Here is a 22,609-nt window from a genome sequence, read left to right on the forward strand (position 1 = left end):
GCGAATACAGACTAACACGGCTGTTACTCTGAAAACAGAAAATGTTTATGGTTATAAAATGTCTTGCCTGCACTAGTGTTTTTTCAATGTTCATGAACATCTCCACATTTCGATCCATTCGCGATGGATTCTGCAGATCAAACCTCCGCCTGTAAACGAGGAAAATGATTGAAAGATATTAAAGACTTCAACTTGCCTATTTTCAACAGCAAAGAATCTTTAGACTTTTTTATATTTGGTTTTGACCAAGAAGTGATATTTAAAACTCTGCACATTCTAGTAAATTACACTGGTATACTTAATATTAACAGAGAACGGATTCTTACAGTATCTGCATGTATGAACATAAGTTATTAATGGAGTTTTAGAGCACAATAGAAATGGTTCAACCATGTTACTCTTGCTCCACTTAGTAGAAAAGAAACAGTCAATCTCAATCAACAAAATGCAGTTGATTTTTAAACTCTTAGATGCACAATGAAATCCAAGGCTGAAGTTCTATTATCCAACATGACTAGCAACAAAACCTTGGAGTAAGACAGGTAGCCAATTAACTACATTTCTATGCTCTCTAGAGTGATCAGACAAGAGCAATTAATTAAAAGCAGCTGAAAATGTCATTTACTTTTATTGAGACAAAGCTCACAATGGTCGACAAGAGACAGCAGCACTGGGAGCATAGGCAAATCAATGTTCATGTCTTTAAACACTGTTTTCTATTTATATTTCCGTCGCATTCACTAGTCTATTGGTTATGTTGAGCAATCAGTTGTAGGCCTACATTCTAACCTCAGAAGCACGCAGCTTAATAAAGCACACATCTTAATAAATCCATTACGGTGCTTTTTTTTTTTGAACTAGGCGCATCTGAAAAAAACCACTATTCCACGCATGGAATACATATTGTAGATGTAGCTGAAACAATACATTACATCCATCCTCACACTGGAATCTGATTCTTGGCCTATTGTTAAGTGGGAAATCTTTTACAATAACCCAAGTTATTAATCTAATGATGCAGAGACATAGTAATGTGACTTCTTTCTAAAGTCATGGGATGGATTCATTCAATTAAAATGACTTCCTTTCCCACCTCAATACTAAGAATTTGGACAACAGCTGTAAAGAATTTTAAGGGTTAGGATATATATTTAGATACAAGTCTGCAATTTGACAGGCTCCAGGAGTTTCTGATCTCCAGCAATTCAGCCTGCACTATTAATTTGTTAAACGCTAGCAGTGGTTATCTGCAGTAACTGGTTGTGAGCTTCACTTTGGCAACTAGAAGGATTAGAAACAAAGCTGCTGATAAAAGAATTCAGTATCAGATTCTTAGGTGGGGTGCATGACTTTCTGTCCAAGCATAGCACTACACACAATAAAAGCGATTAAGTGCTTGTTAGTGTGCAAAGTGTAGTAAGTGGCAGTATACTTCAAATACACAGAGCACCACATATTTTCAGTAAAACACCTGAGAGATTGTTACAGCTTGTAAATATGTAATGATGTTAAATTCAGTTTTACACATCTTGATGTGCAAGTTTGAATTTTACAACTTCAAAAGCTCACATTAACCTACATATTTATAACCTCACAATCTCATGTAATTTTTATATTAATTTACTAATCTAAGCAATTTACTAATCTAAGCAGCTACCACTTTACCACTGAATGCATCTGATGAAGTGAGCTGTAGCTCATGAAAGCTTATGCTCAAATAAATTTTAGTCTCTAAGGTGCCACAAGTACTCCTTTTCTTTTTGCGGATACAGACTAACACGGCTGCTACCCTGAAACCTGTCACTTTACCTTTAACTATCTGAGGCCCTTAAGTACTGTATTGCAGCATACACAGTCTTCCACAAGGGGGGGGGGGGGGGGGGAATCTTTATAATATACCAGAGGTGCACATCACTAGACGTTCACATTTGTGAAAGGTTTTTTCTTTCCCTAATGGTTTCGATTTTCAGCCAGTGTGATGGGATTTTTTCCACAGAGGACTGACTTTGTTGTAATGTACAGCATAACAGAAAGGAGTTACAGGCAATCACTTATTTTTGTATGCTTGTCTTTCAACCGTAAAGTTCTCTATATTTAAATGTCAATATTACATGTCAATATAAATGTCATCTCAAAGTCTTACAGTGACTGTCAGAACAAGAAATCTTAACAAGTTGTGTACGGAACATTTCTGGACTGGTAGAGGGTGGGCTTGATGATCTATAACTTATTATTCTAACTGCCTTGATTAAAAAAAATCTTGCCTCAATATACACATATTGACATAATTTCACAATCTTTTGGTCAAAATGTGATCTTCAATAGCTGCTCTGACTGAGATTAATGGGACAAAGTTAAGCATTAGGAAAGTGGACACAAAGAAAATTAAAATACTGATTATGTTCACAAGCAAGTTTTCAAACTCTGACTATTATTTCAACCATTTTCAAAACACTATGTGTTAAGGCTTAAACATCTCTATAAATCAGGTCACTTATTTAGTGCTTAGCTTTAACAGACCAAAATTTTCAAACATGGTTGAAGTCAACACTAAGGATTCATTTCACTTTGTTCATACATTCAAATTTCTACCATAATTTTATTTAACCTTCCACATAAAAGCACTCATGTTATTTCTTAACATATAAACAGCAGCATATACTGTATTGGGAATTTTTTTTTTTTTTAAAAAATCACTTTAAAAAGATCATTAGGAGGTCCTCCTGTCTTCTTGTTTAACTAATTAATTCTAGAAACTAAGTCTGGAGCAACAGGTTTTAGAGAACATCTGTTTGAATTACAATGACAAGGTACGTCCAGCTGCACTGGATAAGTGCATTTTTCAGACATACCTATTATGACCAGGAAAGGTACTTCTCCTATAAGACAGATCATTCACAAACAGGTTAACCAAGAGCGACAATGCATACCATTGAAAAACAAAGAATCATGCATCAGGCACATCATATTATTTGGTCAAGTCAGTGAAGGAAACATTCCAGGCTCTAAATCTGATCCTCAGTGTTAAATTCTCAAGTATCATTTCCTTCCCCACTCCACATGCACACACACTCAAGACACTACCAGCTAGTTCTGAGAGATCAGCAAGAGAGGGAGGAGAGAGGATGCGGCCAAATGTCAGAGTTTTGCTCTCATTCAGATTTCTGTAAATGGGAAATAAGTTTGTCCAAAAAGAAAAGAATATTTACTTTGTGGGAGCTAGCTGAGGTGCTCTTCTATTGAGGCTCAGAGGAAGCACAAAGCACCTGAAAGGCACATTACTCAGATATCTCAGACAGCAGTTAACTGTGGCTGGGTATTAGCATTGTAGGAATGGAAGAAGGCACTTCAGAGAGTTAACTTATGGCAGCTTCTTACTCTTTCATGTCCTGCAAATGCAGTTAGGGGGCAGAGCACCATCTACCCTACAAAAATAATACTAAAACATGGCTTATTCTTGCCTTTTGATTTGCTTGAGGGGGTAATCTTAACCCAGGTACACTCACAGGTCTTCACAGCATTTGAAAAACAACTACATAAATGAAGGGAAAATTTCTGCCTTATTTTTAACTGAGTTATTGATCTTTTATATTGACTATTTTTAGTTCCCAATTGGAGATTTTGCAATTTTCTCAATGATAATTTACTTATTATGTAACTTCCCTTTTGGGAAAAGTCTTCTGAATTATAATGTACACACGATAACCACCGCTAGACTCCAAATGGACAGTTTTGTACACATCAATATTTATATAGGCAGTGGTTTTATGAAACTTGCATTCTCTACTTATGAGCACAGATGAACAGTTACAAAGCATTTTCTATTTATTAGTATCTATGTGGTGCTTTGTATTTGTAGACATTAATTATTCCTAACAATATCCTAGGAGACAAGTAAGAATAATCCACATTTTACAGATGGGGAAACTGAGGCACAGCAAGAGTCAGCAATTTGGCCAATATTACACAGCAAATAAATGGCAAAAATGGGATTATAAGATCAGGAGATTCTGACTCCCACCCTGAAGCTCCATCCATCAGCTCACAATATTTCTCATCTTTAGATAACTTTAAATTGAGCATCAACTAGAAAACAAAAATTTATTCCTCTTCTCAACTCCCTTTCCCACTCAACTCTTCAAGAAAGTGTATTAAATTGCAAGTAGTTTGAATAGGCATTTCATTTGTTTAGTTTCATGCAGAAGGTGTATAAATTCAAGTAAAAACTTACCAGCCCTGTTCATTCTTATACTTGTAAGCAGCACCAAGAATATGACATAATGTACCTCCAGCTTTGAAATCCATGAAACACTTGGCCTAGAATCAGGAGACAGAAGTGTGAACACTGACCAAAAGTGACATCTTCAATGCTATGATAGCGAAGATACGCTTTGTATCATTAAATGTACACAACTCTGTACAGAACACAAAACCAGTGAACTCATAAATGTACCATTCCATTTTCATCTGGGGCTTACTTTATAAAGCTTTACTCTTCACTCACTTAAAAACATTCCAAGTAGTAAAAAAAACAAATACATATTCAAAATTAAGCAGTCTGATTGTAAACACACGGTGAGATCAGATGCATCCTAAATTTCATCTTAATCCATTCCACTCCTTTATGTTTCTTCTTCCCACAGATCGGGGGCTCAAAGGCCAACTCTGATATGTATTTTCGTAGGTACGTGAGAATCTATGTTCTACAGAATCACAGAAATGTAGGGCTAGAAGGGACCTTGAGCAAGTCATCAACTCCAGCCCACTGTGCTATGGCAGAAACAAGTAAACCTAGACCATCCCTGACAGGTGTTTGCCAAACTTCTTTTTAAAAAACAAAACAAACAAAAAAACCAACCAACCCTCCAGTGATAGGAATTCCACAGGCTCCCTTGGAAGCCTGTTCCAGAGCTTAACTACCCTTATAGTTAGAAAGTTTTTCCTAATATCTAATCTAAACCTCCCTTGCTGCAGATTAAGACCATTACTTCTTGTCCTATCTTCAGCGGACATGGAGAACAACTGATCGACATCTTCTTTATAACAGACCTTAACCTATTTGAAGACTTATCAGGTCCCACCCAGTCTTCTTTTTTCAAGACTAAACATCCCCAGTTTTTTTAGTCTGTCCTCACACATCTGGCTTTCTCAATCTTTTATCATTTTTGTTGCTCTCCTCTGGACTCCTTCCAATTTGTCCACATCTTTTCTAAAGCATGGCACACAGAATTGGAAACAGTACTCCAGCTGAGGCCTCACCAGCGCCAAGCTGAGTGGGACAATTATTTTCTGCGTCTGACATATGACACTCCTGTTAAAACCCCCTCAATCATATTAGCCTTTTTCAAAACAGCATTACACTGTTGACTCATTCAATGTGTGATCCACTCTAACCACCAGATCCTTTGCATCAGTACTACCACCTAGCCAGTTATTCCCCATTTTGTAGTTTTGCACTTCATTTTTCTTTCCTAAATGAAGTACTTTGCACTTGTTTTTATTGAATTTCATCTTGTTGAATTCACACCAATTATCCAATTTGACAAGGTTGTTTTTAAATCTAATCTTGTCCTCCATAGTGCTTGCAACCACCTCCCAGCCTAGTGTCATCTGCAATTTTATAAGCATATGTTCCACTTCATTACCCAAGCTATTAATGAAAAATATAGACTTGTACTGGACCCAGGGCGTCAATGACCCCTGTGGAACCCACTAGATACGCTCTCCTAGTTTGACAGCAAACTATAAATACTCTGAGAATGGTCTTTCAGCCAGTTGTGCACCCACCTTACAGTAATTTCATCTCAACCAAATTTCCCAAGTTTGCTTAAGAGAATGTCATGTAGGACTGTCGAAAGTCTTACTAAAAGGTATAACATTTACTGCTTTCCCCGATCCAGTATGGCTATTAAGGTCCATAACCCTCACGTTTCACTCCCCATCAGTACTTGGCATGGGCTGGGGAAGCTAATGATCCAACCAATGGAACAAATTTAGTAATGAATCCTGGTCACATGCCACCTGAGGCACGTTGCACATATGTTAAGAAGAAAACCATATCGAAAAAGGAAATTAGGTCAGTCTGACATGATTTGTTTTTGACAAATTCATGCTGGTAAATCCTTAGAACCCTATTATCCTCCAGGTGCTTACAAATTGATAGTTTAATAATTTGTTCTAGTATCTTTCCCAGTATGTAAGTTAGGCTGACTGGTCTATAATACCACAGGTCCTCTTTGTTCCCCTTTTTAAAGATAGGTACTATGTCTGCCATTCTCCTGTTTTCTGGGACCTTCTCAGAAATAACTGCTAATAGTTCCAAGATTGCTTAAGCCAGTTCCTCAAGTACCCCAGGATGAATTTCATCAGGGCCTGCTGACTTGAATACATCTAAATATTCTTTAGCCTTTCTTTCCCTATTTTGGCTTCTATTTCTTCCCCCTCGTTGTTAACACTGTGGTTTTGAGTATCTGGTCACCATTAACCTTTTTAGGGACACCTTGAAACAAAATAGTCATTAAACACCTCAATTTTCTTGATATCAGTTATTAGATCTTCTTCCCTGCAAAGCAGAGGTCCTATACTTTCCTTTATCTCTCTCTTGCACCTAATATATTTAAAGAACCACTTACTGTCTTTTATGTCCCTTACAAGATGTAACTCATTTTGTGCCTTAGCCTTCCTGATTTTGTTCCTACATTACTCCTGGGGGGATTCTGTACCAAAAAAATTAAAAATTCTACAGATTTTATTTGTCAAAATAATGCAATACAATCATACCAGTTTCAATTGTTTTGGTAAGTTATTTAAACTACAATACAGAAAAAAGTCACAATAACTATTCAGCATTTCCTAAACACATGAAAGTTAAGTTGCAAATACTTGGTAACTAATACCCTGCATTCCACTTATAATCCTGGATTTTCATTTAAATTACATTGCAGAACACCAAACAGGAAAAAAAAAAAGTAGAATATCATTTTAAATTGCTCAGACTTTCACACATGCAAGTCATACAGTTTTGCTAATCATTGTCCTGGACCTAGATGGGTACTTTGGGAAGTGCTTGGTTCTAACATTGTCCTAATGTTTTATTGACTGCTTGGTAAATGTTTTATTTACCCTCAAAAGTCTTTTTTTTTTCCCCAATGGGTAAGTAAAAATCTAATCCTATTGTACCTTTTTTTGGGGTGGGCTATGACATAGCCTCAGAGGTCTGGTACACCCCATCACAGATTCCTTTTTGATGTTCAGGTCATTAAAGAGCTCCTTATGGAGCCATAGTGGCCCCTTTCCATTCTTCATCTCAGGATAGTTTGCAGTTGTGTGTATAATACTGTCTGCTTGAAAAACTACCAGATGTCCTGAACGACTTTTTCCTTTAGATTTTCTTCCCACTGGGCCTTACCTACCAGTTCTCTGAGTTTGTTAAAATCTGTTTCTTTTTTTTTTTTTTTTTTTTTTTTTTTTTAAGTCAATTGTCCTTATTCTGTGCTCTCACTTCTTCCTTTCCTTAGGATCATGAAATCTATAATTTCATGACCACTTTCTCCCAAATTGCCTTCCACCTTCAGATTCGCTACCAATTCCTCCATGTTTGTCAGAATCAAGTCTAAAATAGCTATCCCTCTGATTACTTCCTGCACTTTTTGTAACAAAACATTGTCCTCAATACATTCCAAGAACTTACTGGAAATGTTATGTTTTGCAGTATTACTTTTTCAACAGCTGCCTGGGTAGTTAAACTCTTCCATTACTACCAGGTCTTGGGGTTTGGATACCTCCGTTATTTGTTCTAGAAACGCCTCATCCACTGCCTCTTCCTGATTTGATGGTGCATAGTAGACCTCTACCATGACATCACCCCTATTTTTTAACCCTTTTATCTTTACCCAGAGATTCTCAACTGGTCTGCCTCCCACTTCCTTCTGGATCTCAGAACAAGTGCATATATTCTTGATGTATAATGCAGCACTCTTCCCCAAGCCACCTGGAACAGGATTCATACATACTGTAGAACATAATGTATCAGAGGTGGCCACTGAGCCCCAATCTATGAAAAATAGAAACAGAGGAGTGGAATGGATTAAAGAGATAAAGAAGAATCTCAGTATTTGTTTTAAAAAGGAAGTTTCCAGCTGTCTTCCTAATGAAGATATCCTTGAAAAACAGAGATATAAACCAATCAGCTGGGCTCCACTTCTGCAGCAGGAAGATTGCATGGGGCTGGTCCTGAAGATCCCTTTCCGTGTAAAAGTTTTTGTAACAAAAACCAAAAAATGTTTATTTTGTGAGGACCAGCAAAAATTTTTTTTGCAGACTTACTGCTAAATGCATCTCAGATTGATTTATTTATTACAGTACCTGAAGCGTACAAGGCACCATTTCACTTCAACCAATCAAGGGGTATACCATACCACACATTCCAGAATTGAGAGCAGAACATCAGCTGGAGATTTAAAGGGTCCATTAGGTCTCATTTAGTCTCTCTCTAAGGGGTCAATATAGGATTGCTTTCTAGAGTATGGATAAAATAGCGGAGAGGACTCTATAGTTTTAAATTGGAGAGCATGCTTCAGATTTTAACATTCTTTTCCAGGATCACTAGTCAGGATATTTGTAAGTTTAGAGCTGGCTGTAAAATTGCACAATATTTCCATTGAAAATCCATTTTCAACAAGATTTGGCAGGAAGAGTTCTCAGGTAAAGGATGCAATTACTGGGGAAGTCGAGGGAGGAAAAGAGAGAGAGAGAGAGAGAGAGAGCGCGCGCGCGCCCCCCAGATCCAGGATGTTCCCATAAGCCAAGGGAAATCTGTTGATTATATGAAGCTATAACCACAACTGCATATGTGGCAAGAACTAATTTTAACCATGCAATGTACTAATCCATTTTTTGCTCCTAGAAAGTAGAAATCTTTTGATTATCAATTTAACATGTTATAGTAGGAACAAGTTTAAGAGACATCACATGATTCTACATTCCAAGCCTCTGGAAACACCATACATAGGAATGTGAGGTAAATAAAAAGCTTAAATGTACAGTTCAATCACATACTGTTTAAATCAGAAAGGTGTTTGAGTCTTAGAAACCTGCACTAAAGCAAAGAAATACATGTATCAAAGTTATATTCTACTTTCTTTTAAAAATACACTTCATTTGAATCCTTTTTAAAAAAAAAAACCTATAGAACTCTAGAGCAACAGTTTGTGACACCATCCAGCTTGAACAATACAACCTACATTATTCATGACCTTTGAGTTACGCAGCAGCTCTACTCCATGGTGGGTGGGTGTGTGAGACAGAGAGAGAAAGAAATCTAGACTTGAGTTATTCAGACCCTAAGAGTGTCTGCTTGCAAAGTGGGTTCTTTTCCAAGGTATGAAATGGTAAATCTGCTACAGAGTTTCTTGGATGAAACACACTACCTAAGTCCAAAGTAGATTTAGCTTCAGCCATTACAAGTGCCCTTTATATTCCTCCAGATGATTATGATTTTGCAATTCAGTTTTCCTATTTTTAAAAATTATTTTTCCTCTCCCATTTCAGTGTGTGAGGCCAGCACAGAGAAGAAACTAACTATATAAAAGCAACAGTGAAATTGTCCAAACAAGTGCACTTTGTAAACCAACTGGAAAAAATAAAGATTTTCCTTATAATCTTTCAGTGACAGTAATGGGGGGCATGGATGAGTGTTCCTATCGCACTCCCCATCAGTATCTGGCCCAAGCCAGGGAAGCTAATGATCCGACCAGCGGATCAAATTTGGTGATGAATCCTGGTCACATGCCAACTGAGACACGCTGCGCATACGCTAAGAAAAAGTGACAGTAATATTAAAGTGCTATTTGCAATACTATCAGGGAAAACAATGTCTGGGCAGATGAGTGATTTTTAAATTGATTGTATCCATTTAATAGTGTCTAATTAAAACATAGCCACAATTATGAGGAATAAACTGTGAAATCTGGTAAAAAATTTTTGACCAAAGTTGAAAGTTATAAAGCTATCAGTATTGCTGATAAAGATCAAATCCAAGTTATGGTAAAATATTTCCAGATTTGACCCTACAAAAATTACTATGCCATCTGAAAATTAAAACCACTCCTCACTTTCAAATGAGCTACTGAATATTGAAATGGCAGGATGTTTTAAGCTTAAAGCTTGTTTCACAAGACAGGAGGACCAAGCTGTTCGCTCATCTGCATTAAGCATTGACAGTGACTGTAGAACAGCCACAGATCTACCTTCTCAGCTGGAACTGTGCCACTGTGTCATTTGGCAACAAAAATATTGGATGAACAAGAATGAAGTATACTGCTATAATGGCAGTCGCTCTTGGCATTCAAATACTCACAGGAAGTTTGGTGAAGGCAGGATTGGTGACATGTTTCCCAAAGGCATCTTCCTGGAACTGCAGCAGCTGCACCACCAGCCCAGCCAATGTTTTATTGGTCGGAGCATCTGCCTGAACATACTGAAAGACACAAACACATACTTACTGGAGATGGGGGAGAACGACAGTACAATTCCTTTGGCAATTCAAAGACCAATTCCAGCAAGCTTCAGGGCACCTTTTTTTTTTTTTTTTTTTGCGCTAGCTTTTAGACTCATAATCTTTAAAATACATAAACAAAACTCAGTTTTAGTTCTCAGGAACTATGCTTTCAATCCCAAATAAACCACACTGCCATAAACCACGAGAGGGGATATGGTATGTATTTCTGTAATACAGCTCATCATCAGCAAACAGTGGACATTAGTCTATTTTTGGCTTTTCATTATTGGTTAGTTTTTAGAATCATGGATTTTACGTTCTTTAACAGTCATTTAATTGTATGAAATGCAGCTATGTTAGAATGGTCATTATAGTCAGCCACATTTACAAAATCTTTTTTTTTCCTGCTTATTTAATGTATTGCTTTAGACTGATTCATGATAACCTGTACTTTAATATCTAGTCTAAGATTTGGCAAATATCTGTGGATCGTTATTAATTCACTGGATTCAATATTCTTCAGAAAAGGATTAAATACTTAATTAGAGATAGAAATCAGATTGAGTTCTAATGCTAATTCCAGCCCTCAGATATATACAACTCACTAGGAAAACACTGTCTTCTCTCTCGCAAAAGAATTACCCTGTGTATTCCACATTAATTCACTAACCTTTAGTGTATTCATGCACAATCAGGAAAAATATACCCAGAAGACCAAATTTCTGCAATTTTGCAACAATCTACAATCAGGTACTTTTTCTCCAGGATATATTTATTTCCCCAGGCACAGTACCTCAGTGTATGACCAGTTCATACATAATCTGAGAGGCTGTTAGTTGGTCAGTAAACAGACTAACCATTGAGCCATTTACCTGGTGAACAACTAATATAATAGCCAACCAGAATGCCTTATATCTTCCACTGTTTCTGTCTAGCCAGACTCCTATATATACTTCTCGTGGAATTCTGTGCCAAAAAATTAAAAATTCTGCACACAGTATTTTAAAATTCTGCATATTTATTATATTTGTCAAAAATAACACAATATAATCACACAAATTTCAATTATTTTTGGTCATTTATTTCAAAAGACCTGTTATCAAGAATGTCTTTAACGATACAGACAACAAAAAAGATTCAGGAAATGTTTTTTGACAAATAGATTCCTTACTAGGCATATTAATCCAGAACTCCGAGTACTAATTCATTTAAACTACAATATAGAACCATATTTCCCACACCCCTCAGAAGCAGTGCAAAGGCTTGGGGTGGTCACGGGTAACGAACTTGGGAGGGTTGTTGGGTATGGGTGGGAAAAGTATGGAAGAGGGTTATTTTGGGGGGGAGAGAGGGGACAGATTGTTAGGGAGCTTTCCCCATGCAGACCCTGGCTGACTCTTAGCCTCTCCCATTTAGTCAGGCACATCTGCCTGTCCCCATGTTCCTGCACCCCCATGTGTCTTTGCACCCCGTACATGTGCCCCTCCACCCCCATTCAGACACCTACTCCCCACATCCCCATGTGGCTCTGCACCCCCTTCTCATGTCCCTATGAGGCTCTGTACCCCCTCCCCCTGTCCCCATGTGTCTGTACCCCCACCCAGCCATCCCTTGTCCCTATGTAGCTCTGCACCTCCTCCCACACCACCATGTGGCCCTGCACCTCCCTCCCTCTGTGGCTCTGTGCCTCTACTCCCATTCAGCCCCTGCCCCAGTCTGTCCTCCCTCACTAGCCCTTGAGCCCCTGTCTGACCCTCCACCCCCAGCACCCCACGCTGTCTGTCTCCCCATGGCCCCCGTCTCCTAACCTGGCCCACTGTTAAGAAAACAGGCTCTCTCTCTTCCCTAGCTGGCAGGGAGCTGCTGCTTTGTTCTATCGCCACAGCGCCCTCTGGTGGGCAAAACGTGGATCTGCAGCAACATTTTGGCAGAAGCTTTTTTCTGCACAAAAAATTAAAAATATGCGGGGCTCATTAATTATGCACATGCGCAGTAGCACAGAATTCCCCCAGGAGTGTATATATAGAGTACCTTGAGAAGTTCATGAAGCCAGAATAGTTACATAACAATCAGAACTCCTACAAATATTTCTATTTTTTGTTAAACCATTCTGTTACATACATCAGGCGCTGGTCATTTCAATTTAGCCTGTTAAATAATCAAATAAAACCCTTTAAGCCAGTTACTAAAGTAGCATGTAAGAAGTGATGGATACTGTAAAGGGTATGCAAAAAGAAAAGTAGTACTTGCGGCACCTTAGAGACTAACAAATTTATTTTAGCATAAGCTTTCGTGAGCTGTAGCTAACGAAAGCTTATGCTCAAATAAATGTGTTAGTCTCTAAAGTGCCACAAGTACTACTTTTCTTTTTGCAAATACAGACTAACACGGCTGCTTCTCTGAAACCTGTAAAGGGTATGGGTTTCTCACCATGAGACTTCAATAACTAAATACTTAAACTTGTAAATGACTTAGTACAGTAACTCCTCGCTTAACGCTGTAGTTATGTTCCTGAAAAATGCGACTTTAAGCGAAATGATGTTAAGTGAATCCAATTTCCCCATAAGAATTAATGTAAATGGGGGGGTTAGGTTCCAGGGAAAAGTTTTTCACGAGACAAAAGACTATATTTCTGGCGAAAAAAATGTGTGTGTAAAAACACACACACACAGAGTATAAGTTTTAAACAAACAGTTTAATACTGTACACAGCAATGATGATTGTGAAGCTTGGCTGAGGTGGTGAAGTTAGAGGGTGGAATCCCAGGGAATGCCTTACTGCTAAATGATGAACTAGCACTCGGTTAACACATTGTTGTTAATGTGGCTCACGCTCTACAAGCGGCATGAATGGAGGGAGGGGAGACAGCATGGCAGACAGAGACACACACCCTCTGTGTGGGAGAGAGAGATGTGCATTGCCCCTTTAAGTATGCTGACACCATTCTAAGTACATTGCCTTTAAAAAGCTCTCTCCATCCAAAGCCCTGTCCCGTCCCCACCCTGCTCTATATGGAGAAGGGGTAAGCGGGGGACAGGAGTAGGGGGGAGACGGACACCCTGACATTACCCCATCTCTTCTCCCCTCCCCTGCACAGCAAGCAGGAGGCTCCTGGGAGCAGCTCCAAGGCAGAAGGCAGGAGTAGCACATGGCAGTGGGGGGGGGGGGGGGGGGGGGGGAAAGGACAGCTGAACTGCCAGTAATTGATAGCCTGCTGGGCAGCTGCTGCACAGGGAACTTAGGGGAGCAGGGAGCTGGTAAGGGAGCTGATGGAGGGGCTGCTGGTCCACCCTGGTTCCAAGCCCCCACCAGCTAGCTGCAACGGGCTGCTCTTCCTGCAAGCAGTGGACAAAGCAGGTGGCTGCCAAACGTTATAAGGGAGCATTGCACAACTTTAAATGAGCACGTTCCCTAACTGATCAGCAATGTAACAACGACACAACGTTAACTGGGACGACTTTAAGTGAGGAGTTGCTGTACTAGCTGTAGAAGCAAGGCTGACAATATCTGGAGAATGAAGTTTTAATGATTCAAAGAATACGAACGACACATGGCAGCACAAGATTCCCCAAGTTGCCTCACTTGTGTGTGTGTGTCAAGGACACAAAAAGGGCAGATGGTTTTCAACCTGTTCAATTATTCAATTCTCTGCCAAAAGGGGAGACATTTGTGGTAATTTTGTAATGTGGATAGCGTCCCACTATAAACTAGAAAGGTCACCAAACCATTTCATACAGGCCACCATAGAGCGCTCTCTCCTAATTTGGGCTGGATTCTATCAGGTGACCTAAAAGAAGGCAGCTTTGTCTGTTAACTACTCTATTTTCTGGAAGTTTTAAGACTTATTTAACCAAGAAGGAAAGCACTTCATAACATTCATACAGTGCTGTAAGCGTATATGGCTGTAAAAGAGGTGACAAAGGTGACAAACTGCTGCTCCTACAGTTTAGGGCTTAAAAACAAAAACTCAATTAGTGTTACTGAATCTCTTCATTTTACAACTGTTTAGATGAACAAACAGGGTTGTGCTGAATCACCAACAAAAACCCTGCAATTCCCAGAAAACTGAGCCAACCGTGCACAACAAGTCATCACTCTACCTTGTCCGATTTCACATAACATTTTGAACTTTCAGTTTAAATAGTATTCTTCAACAAGTATCAACCAGATTGCATAGGAAAAAGTGCAGTTAAAATGCGCATTACTAAGCTACAAAGTTAACTTGTACAGTAGTTAGTGTATGGAACTGACAGCATGGGAAGTCAAGTGTCAGATGTTATAATCTTGTTTCCATTCTATTTTAATAGAAGTTTCGGAAGACAAAATATTTATTTAACAAGAACAGCATGTGCACACATGTTCAAGAAGCAAAGCTGGCAGGTCTAATTTTAGGTCTACCAGCCTCAATAGCACCTAAGTGGAGTAGCTTACCTGTGCTTATCATTACATCTGTTAGAACATATCCTCTCACCCTCAAAAGCAGTACGTAATCTGCGCATGCCAAGAAGAAAAATACTACCATTTCCAAAAAGGCTATTTTGTGGATGATCTTCATCCTGTCTAAAGGAACTTCCTTTATATAAAAGTGTTATTCAATAACAGGACAACCTTAGTGACCATGAAAACCCATTTCACAAGGCAGATCCATTCTGCCATCTCTGGCTCTTGCGTCATTGCAGTTTGACAGCATCTCAAACCAGTTTTATTACTGTTTAATTTCCCTGAAATATGTAATTTAAAATGGTTTGAATACTTTTTTAAACTTTATATAGTGCATTAAGTTTAAAGCACCGTAAAAAGTGAGCCAACCCTTAAAATTTCTAAAAATAGGTAAGTATGAAGTGCTTCTTGTACAGATAGACATTCTCTTCTGTGCTTCAGTTTTTCTGTGTCTAAGGCCACATTAAGAGTCAGTAACCAAAGTAGGATTAGAACTCTAAACATTTTGACTCCACAATCCATGCTCATTCCTTCAGATCATATTGCTTACCAGCACTCAAAACAAGTTGCATTTTTTTTTTTTTTGTTTCTGAAGCTTTCTTCAGCCTACTGTAACAAAACTTAGAAACTTAAAGAGCACAAAATGTAACCTCACTCCAGAATACCAATATTTAGAAAAAATAAAATATTCTTAACCTGGATTATTATATATATTTTAGCTGCTACTTTAGTTAGAATTCCAGTCCCCCCGCTCCCCCTCAGGAAAATGCACCTGGGGGTTTGGATATATTTTGAAGATACATTTTTTTCACTCTTATTTCTTAATAGAGATTTGTGAATCCCACTCCCACCTCACACAGAGTCAAGTTAAACTTGAGGGCTGTCAAGTTGTTGGAAAAGGAAATAATCAGAAATAGAATATAGGAGTCCTAATGCTGTCTCAGATTTGCTGTGTTACCTTGAACATGGACATATCATTTAACCTCTGTGCCTCCATTTCCCCCTCTACAATAAGAGGATAGAACACTTTGCTACATCAAAGGAAAAACTTTGAAGGGTCCTCTCATTCACTATCTGAAAAAGCTGTGCAAGAGGGCCTTGCTATGGGCTTTTGCCAGCAATATTAATCCAACCAGATTCTTATTTGCCAGCTGATTCATAGTTGATTTTTTGGGGAAGGAGACAGCAGTGAAGCTTACAAGAATCATTCATATTACTTTCACCCATAATGAGCAGAGGCAGCGTATGAGCCTGCAGAGAAGGAAACACAATAAAAAGTTTTAGAGTAAGCTGCCCTAGGGCAAGGTCTATGCCTTCTTGTGTGTTTGTAAACTCACCCAGCAGACTGTTGGCACTACAGGAAACAATATAAGACACATGCAGAAATAACACTAAAATGTCAGATTTGGATACAAAAGCAACCCAACTTTAAGGCCACCACCATCCTTAAATAACTCAACTGTATGTTGTAGCACTTTCACACAAAAGACCACCACTTTCCTGACAATTAATCATAGCTAGACTCAATGATTTGAGCTAAAAGCAGAACAGCAACAACAATACTAGATTTGTATCTTTAGCTCCTTTAAAAAAAAAAATTGATTTTCAGATTAGCTCAAAGGAAATTAGCAGAGAAACACTTGCTAATTTAAGGTTTCAGAGTAACATCCGTGTTAGTCTGTGTTCGCAAAAAGAAAAGGAGTACTCGTGGCACCTTAGAGACTAACCAAATAAATTGGTTAGTCTCTAAGGTGCCACAAGTACTCCTTTTCTTTTTGCTAATTTAATGTTCCAATGGTACTGATAAGAGACTATGAAACGAATATGGAGATGACAAGTTTTTCCAACCCAGATACTAGTAGCTAATGTGAAACAAGTTGGTCTCAGTCTACAGGTACATGTCACAAACCACTAAAATTAACACTTTAACAGCTGCCAAGGACTGAAACAACATGCGACATCCCTCCAGGTCAGGGTTGAGGCATGTTAACAGAACTGTGTGGGGGAAGCTGGCACTGCTGATGTCTGTGCTCTAACTTTTGTGCCTACATAGCAGATTTTCAGCACCACTGCCATCAAGCCACTGTTTCAACCAGCACAGAGGCCCCTTATTTAAAATTAAAAGGAAAAACAGAAACCTTGTTTTAGTAAACAAAACTAGTCTATTGCAGTAGTAAAAATTAGACCAATTTGAAAAACAAAATTTTGTGGCTCAGATCACTTCACTATTCAGTCAGAATCCCAAATCATACCCACTAAACACACTCAAAAGACAGCCAATCCTCATGTTGCTTGCATTCTGAGGCAGCACACCAGCTGTTTACCCATTTGTTTTTATTGCAGATCTCCACCATACCATCTGTCAGTGCTTTTTGTAGCCACCAGAAGCACTGAGCACCCGCAGACTGCAGCTAGACTTGGAGGTGCTTAACATTCCTGAAAATCATGCCCAGGGACTACGTCTTTGGTCTGAAATCAACACGAAATTCGATTACGACAAGTACAAAGTACTTTACTCAGGGAAGAAAAAAATCAAATGCACAACTACAAAATGGAGAATAATTGGCTAGGTAGTAGTACTGCTGACAAGGATCTGGGGATTATAGTGGATCACAAATTTAATATGAGCCAACCATGTGATGCAGCTATGAAAAAAGGCTAATATTGTGGGGTGTATTAGCAGGAGTCTTGTATGTAAGACACAAGAGGTAACTGTCTTGCTCTTACTGCCACTGGTGAGGCCTGAGCTGGAGTACTGTGTCCAGTTCTAGCTGCTACACTTTACGAAAGATGTGGACAAATTGGAGAGTCCACAGGAGAACTACAAAGATTAGGTCAGGTTTTATAAACCTTTTCTATAAGGAAAGGTTAGGAAACTGGGCATGTTCAGTCTTGAGAAAAGACAACTGAGGGAGGGACCTGATAGTCTTCAAATTATTAACAGCTATCACAAAGGATGACAGTGATCAATTGTTCTTCATATCCACTGAAGGTAGGACAATAAGTAACAGGCTTTATCAGCAGCATGGGAGATTTCGGGTATGTCTTCACTACCAAAATTAAAGCGCTAGCGCTTTAATGTGGCTGCGTAGTCGCAGCTCCAGTGCTGGGAGAGAGCTCTCCCAGAGGTGTAAAAACCACCCCCATGAGGGGAGTGGCTTCCAGCGCTGTAGCACTGTCTACACTGCCACTTTACAGTGCTGAAACTTGCATCATGCAGGGGTGTGTTTTTTCACACCTCTAAGCGAGAAAGTTCACTGCTGTAAAGCAGCAGTATAGACAAGGCCCTAGGTTAGATATTAGGAAAAACTAACTATACGGGTACTTAAGCTCCAAAATAGGCTTCCAAGAGAAGTTGTGGAATACCTCATCATTGGAGGTTTTTAAGAACAGGTTAGACAAATACCAGCCAAGGATAGTCTAGGTATATTTGGCTCTGCCTCAGCACAGAAGGATGGACTAGATGACTTCTCTAGCTCTCTTCCAGCCACAGTTATGTGAGTCTATAATCTTTAATGCCAAAGCTATTTGTTGATCTCTTTAGCATAAAAAGTGTTGGATGTTAAATGAAGAAAATGTGTGCTGGAAATTAAAGACCACCCAAAATGTTAAGAAAATATTTCCAGTAGAACTATAAATGGCACAGCATAAAGTAGAGAGGTATTTTAATAGAAAACAATTAGTTGTGTAATCATTAATATAACATGATGCTAGTTGCTGTACATGCACATCAGGGCCTGATAAGTGGAGCCTCTGATCATTAGTGAACTATAAATAAACTATATTAAATAATTTACTCAACTTCTCATAGTTTGAATTAGATTTCTGTGTAAAATAGTATTTTATCCGGTATCTGTCCCACATTATGTGCATTAGGTCAAAGAATATCTCAGTCCTGACCAGAAAAGGATTTAACACTCCAAACACAATTGACTAGGCCTTCAAAGAACCCCACAATACAAAGCGTTGGGATCAAACTCATTCAGAGGAGAGGTCTGAATTCCATTTTTTATTATGGTCAAAGGGTGGGAGTAGAAATGTAAGACTCCCTACTACTTTCAATCGACAGCATAACTCCCAGTTATGTCAATAGATTTGCACACAGATCGTGAATAAAATTGTTTTTGTAGTCACTGAACTTTTAGAGTGCCTTGCTATCAATTCAATATCACTAACAGTATCACTGTTTTAACTAGCAATTTTACTTGACTTATGGCTCAATTGTTCACATTAATTCATCTACCAAACTTGGTCAATGGAAAAATAAGGTGACCACTATATCTGCTTTTTGTTTCTCTTCCTTCCCCATCCTTCTTTCTTGATTTCTCTTCCTCTTTCCTGTATTTATGTGCACCTTCTATTCTTCCCTTTGGATTTCTTTCACTACAGCAACTCCCAATTCCCACCCTCCTTCCGTGGACTTCATTCCCATGCCCTTCCTCCATGTATCCCACTGAAATGATCAACAATTAAAGAGCTATTTTTGATGTTAGCGTCATCATTGGTCTTTAGCACTGATATCCTAATGAGATTAATAAAGGGTGAGGGAATTCACCCTTAGAGTTAGTTTCAGGTTGTCTGCAGACTCAGGAAGACAACACTGCACTGATTTACATTTGATTCAGTTGGAAAATTACCTGCGTAATCGAAAGCCAGAAACTTAATTCTTCTTTAAAAAGCCTGGATTCTTCAGTTTCCATGTGTCATGCAGGCCACAAATTTTTCAACCAGACAAACTGTTCAATTTATTAAAGACACTATCCTGCACCAGTTGAAGTCAATGGAAGTTTTCGCATTAATACAGTAAGACTAAAATAGTTCACTATAAAAACTGTAACCTGTGAAAACTGCTATTAGTCTTATTAATAGAAAGATGATAAACATTTACATCTGATGCTCTAGTTTTACTAATATTTAAAAACATTTGACTATATAAATTCCTTTGTTTGCCAAAATGGAGAAGCAGTTTTTAATCCCCCCCTCCCCAGTTTTTAAAAAGACTATTCACCTCTCTTTTATAGAGGTCTTAAAAAATTCACTTGCCAAGAATGATTAGATATCATTTCAAGGCAAGTCCTATCAACTTTGCAGAATCTAAATTTTCATGTAAGAAAAATATTAAGTGTCTGGCCATTATGGTTAAAATTACCTTCGCATTTAACCAATGAATTGCTGTCTTAAGCCTACACTATGATGGATACAATGCCTCTCCTGACGCTAAGAGCTTTAACAAGCTACAACAGAGTGAAAAAGTTCTTGCCAGTTTTCACAGCTACAATCCAGAATCCTATATGCAGCAGTGAAATTAACAAGAACTGAGTTAACATCACTCTGATACCCTTCCTTGAGGAAAGGTCTGAACAGCAAGAGGGCAGGTACTGATTCTATTCCCCAGGAAGGAGGACTCAAACTGAGGCTAGAAGAGTGGTAAAGCAGTGGATAAACAATCTTCTCTCACATTAGCCAGGGACTCTGGGATGGAAATCTTGGGAAACGGAGTAAAAGAACACTCCTTTCTTCTAGGACCCAGAAATATTGGAGGAACCTCATGCTTATAGAAACCAATTAGGCTTCAGGTTGATATAAACGATGGAGCCCCACCATAGTCCAGGAACTATATTTGAGGTCGGGAAGGAATTTTCCTCCAGGGCAGATTGGAAGAGGCCCTGGAGGTTTTTCGCCTTCCTCTGTAGCATGGGGCACGGGTCACTTGCTGGAGGATTCTCTGCTCCTTGAAGTCTTTAAACCACGATTTGAGGACTTCAATAGCTCAGACATAGGTGAGAGGTTTTTTGCAGGAGTGGGTGGGTGAGATTCTATGGCCTGCATTGTGCAGGTGTTCAGACTAGATGATCAAAATGGTCCCTTCTCACCTTAATATCTATGAATCTATGAAACAGCAGGTTTTCTAACCCCCCCTCTCTCAGCAGCTTAGGTGAAGGATGGGGAAATATCTAGCTTCCCATCTGCGTTTTGCTCCAGATAATGCTCCTCAACTTTCATCTAGGACTTTGGCTAGAAGGCTTAGCCTTCTGGTACTAAGTATTTGGTAAGACTTCAAAGGCCCACATGAATTGTGGAATGGGAAGATGGAGAAGTTGATGGGATAAACCAGAGAAATACAATATGGAGAGACTTAAAAAGAAAATAAGGTAGAGAAAACAATGAATGGAAATACATGGGCTGAAAGAAAAAAGACACTGAATAAGATAATGCAGGACATGTGATAACTTTACATGCTATTACAGGAAAAGACATGGAGTGAACAAGGAAAGGGAAAGGTATAACAAAAACAAGAGATATATAATTAAGTTTTTAAAGCTTTAATAAATAAGAATTTGATTAGCATGTTTTAAATTCAGTTTAGGAAGTACTTTTATTTAAATTGCAGGAGTCGTGGCTTTGAGAGAGTATTGGCCACACAAGTATATAATCAGAAAGCTGCACTGGAGTTACAAATCAGTTTAAAAACAATTTTGTTAAACCAGAGCAAAACACTGTGCAGACAATCTTATTTTGATTTAAAAGTGGGTTATTTTGGTTTAGCTTAAATCTATGAGGAAACTATTTCACCCAAATCAATATGAGCCATTCAAACTGAAATAAAACTGTACATAAAGGGTTTTGCTGGCTTAAATATACTGACTTAAAAAAATCATTAGCTAAACCAGTGCAAGTTTGCATGCAGATGAAGCCACAGTCCTCAGAAAAATGGTCATTGGGTAAATTTTTCAATTCTTGTTCTTTTATATTTAGACAATGGAGCCCTGAACTTAATAAGGTTATAGAAATGACGGCTGGTCCAGATAGGTTATTAGCCTGGGACTCAGGAGACTTGGGTTTAATTCCCTACTCTACCATAGACTTTCTACAAGGTCTTAGGCAAGTCATTCTCTGAAAGTCAGTCGTCATCTGTAAAATGGGATAACAGCACTTCACCACCTTCTAGCTCATAAGAGTGTTTGAAGATAAACAGATTGCACTCAGATACTGCAGTAAGGCACAAGCTGTACAAGTACTTAAGCTAAAGAGCATCAGCAACCCAGTTTTAAATAAAAGTTAACTTAAAACTCCACAGTTTCTCTCCATTATATTATAATCATGCTCAGCATGATTGGCGCCTCATTGTGCTGGTGCTATACATGTCACAGAGTTTACAGTCCAGTACACATTATATATTCCCACAGCTGCACACAAAGAAACTACAGTTAAGACCAAGATCAAGAGAGCTCCCTATAAGTTGTGTAACCGGTGAAAACTAGGTTCAACCTGATGTTTAAGACTTCTCTTCAGCGTCGATTTAGACAGGCTGAAGCTGAGAGAAAAGCAGAGGGCTAGGACTGGCGAAGCCACCACAGCCTGGGGAGGGGAGCGGAGCGGGATGCCCCGGGGCGAGCGACCGTTGCAGAGTAACATAACCAGCCCGCTGGCCGGTAAGCCGGGCCCGCTGAACCCCCAGCCCGCCGAGGGCCGGGATCCCGCTCCCACCGCCCAAAGGAGCGGCTGGCCCTTTGTTACCGCTCCCAGACTACCTGGGGCGCTTCGGCCCTCGGGGCTGGCGGCGGGCCGCCCCTTCCTGTAGCGCTTCCCCGGGCCCCCCGTCTCCGCGCGGGCCAGGCCGCCCCCTCCTGTAGCGCTTCCCTAGACCCCCCCCTGCCACCCCGGCTCCCT

At 39.2% G+C, this 22,609-nt stretch overlaps 1 protein-coding gene across 3 annotated transcripts in view; it reads right to left on the bottom strand.

The window, feature by feature from the left end:
• SMARCC1 (SWI/SNF related, matrix associated, actin dependent regulator of chromatin subfamily c member 1) overlaps window positions 1–22,609 on the bottom strand; it is a 191,879-nt gene that overhangs the window by 168,289 nt on the left and 981 nt on the right. For all 3 annotated transcript variants that reach the window (XR_006289179.1, XM_037891337.2, XM_037891338.2), the window contains exons 2-4: window positions 10,358–10,477; window positions 4,232–4,317; window positions 68–149 (exon numbers count right to left, since the gene is read on the bottom strand). Coding sequence is in view for 2 of the 3 variants with exons in the window: in XM_037891337.2 (XP_037747265.1) it covers window positions 68–149; window positions 4,232–4,317; window positions 10,358–10,477 (288 nt within the window). In the remaining variant the exon portion in view is untranslated. The remainder of the gene's footprint in view (window positions 1–67; window positions 150–4,231; window positions 4,318–10,357; window positions 10,478–22,609) is intronic.

The sequence above is a fragment of the Chelonia mydas genome, chromosome 2 (genome assembly GCF_015237465.2).
Source record: "Chelonia mydas isolate rCheMyd1 chromosome 2, rCheMyd1.pri.v2, whole genome shotgun sequence".
NCBI lineage: Eukaryota > Metazoa > Chordata > Testudines > Cheloniidae > Chelonia > Chelonia mydas.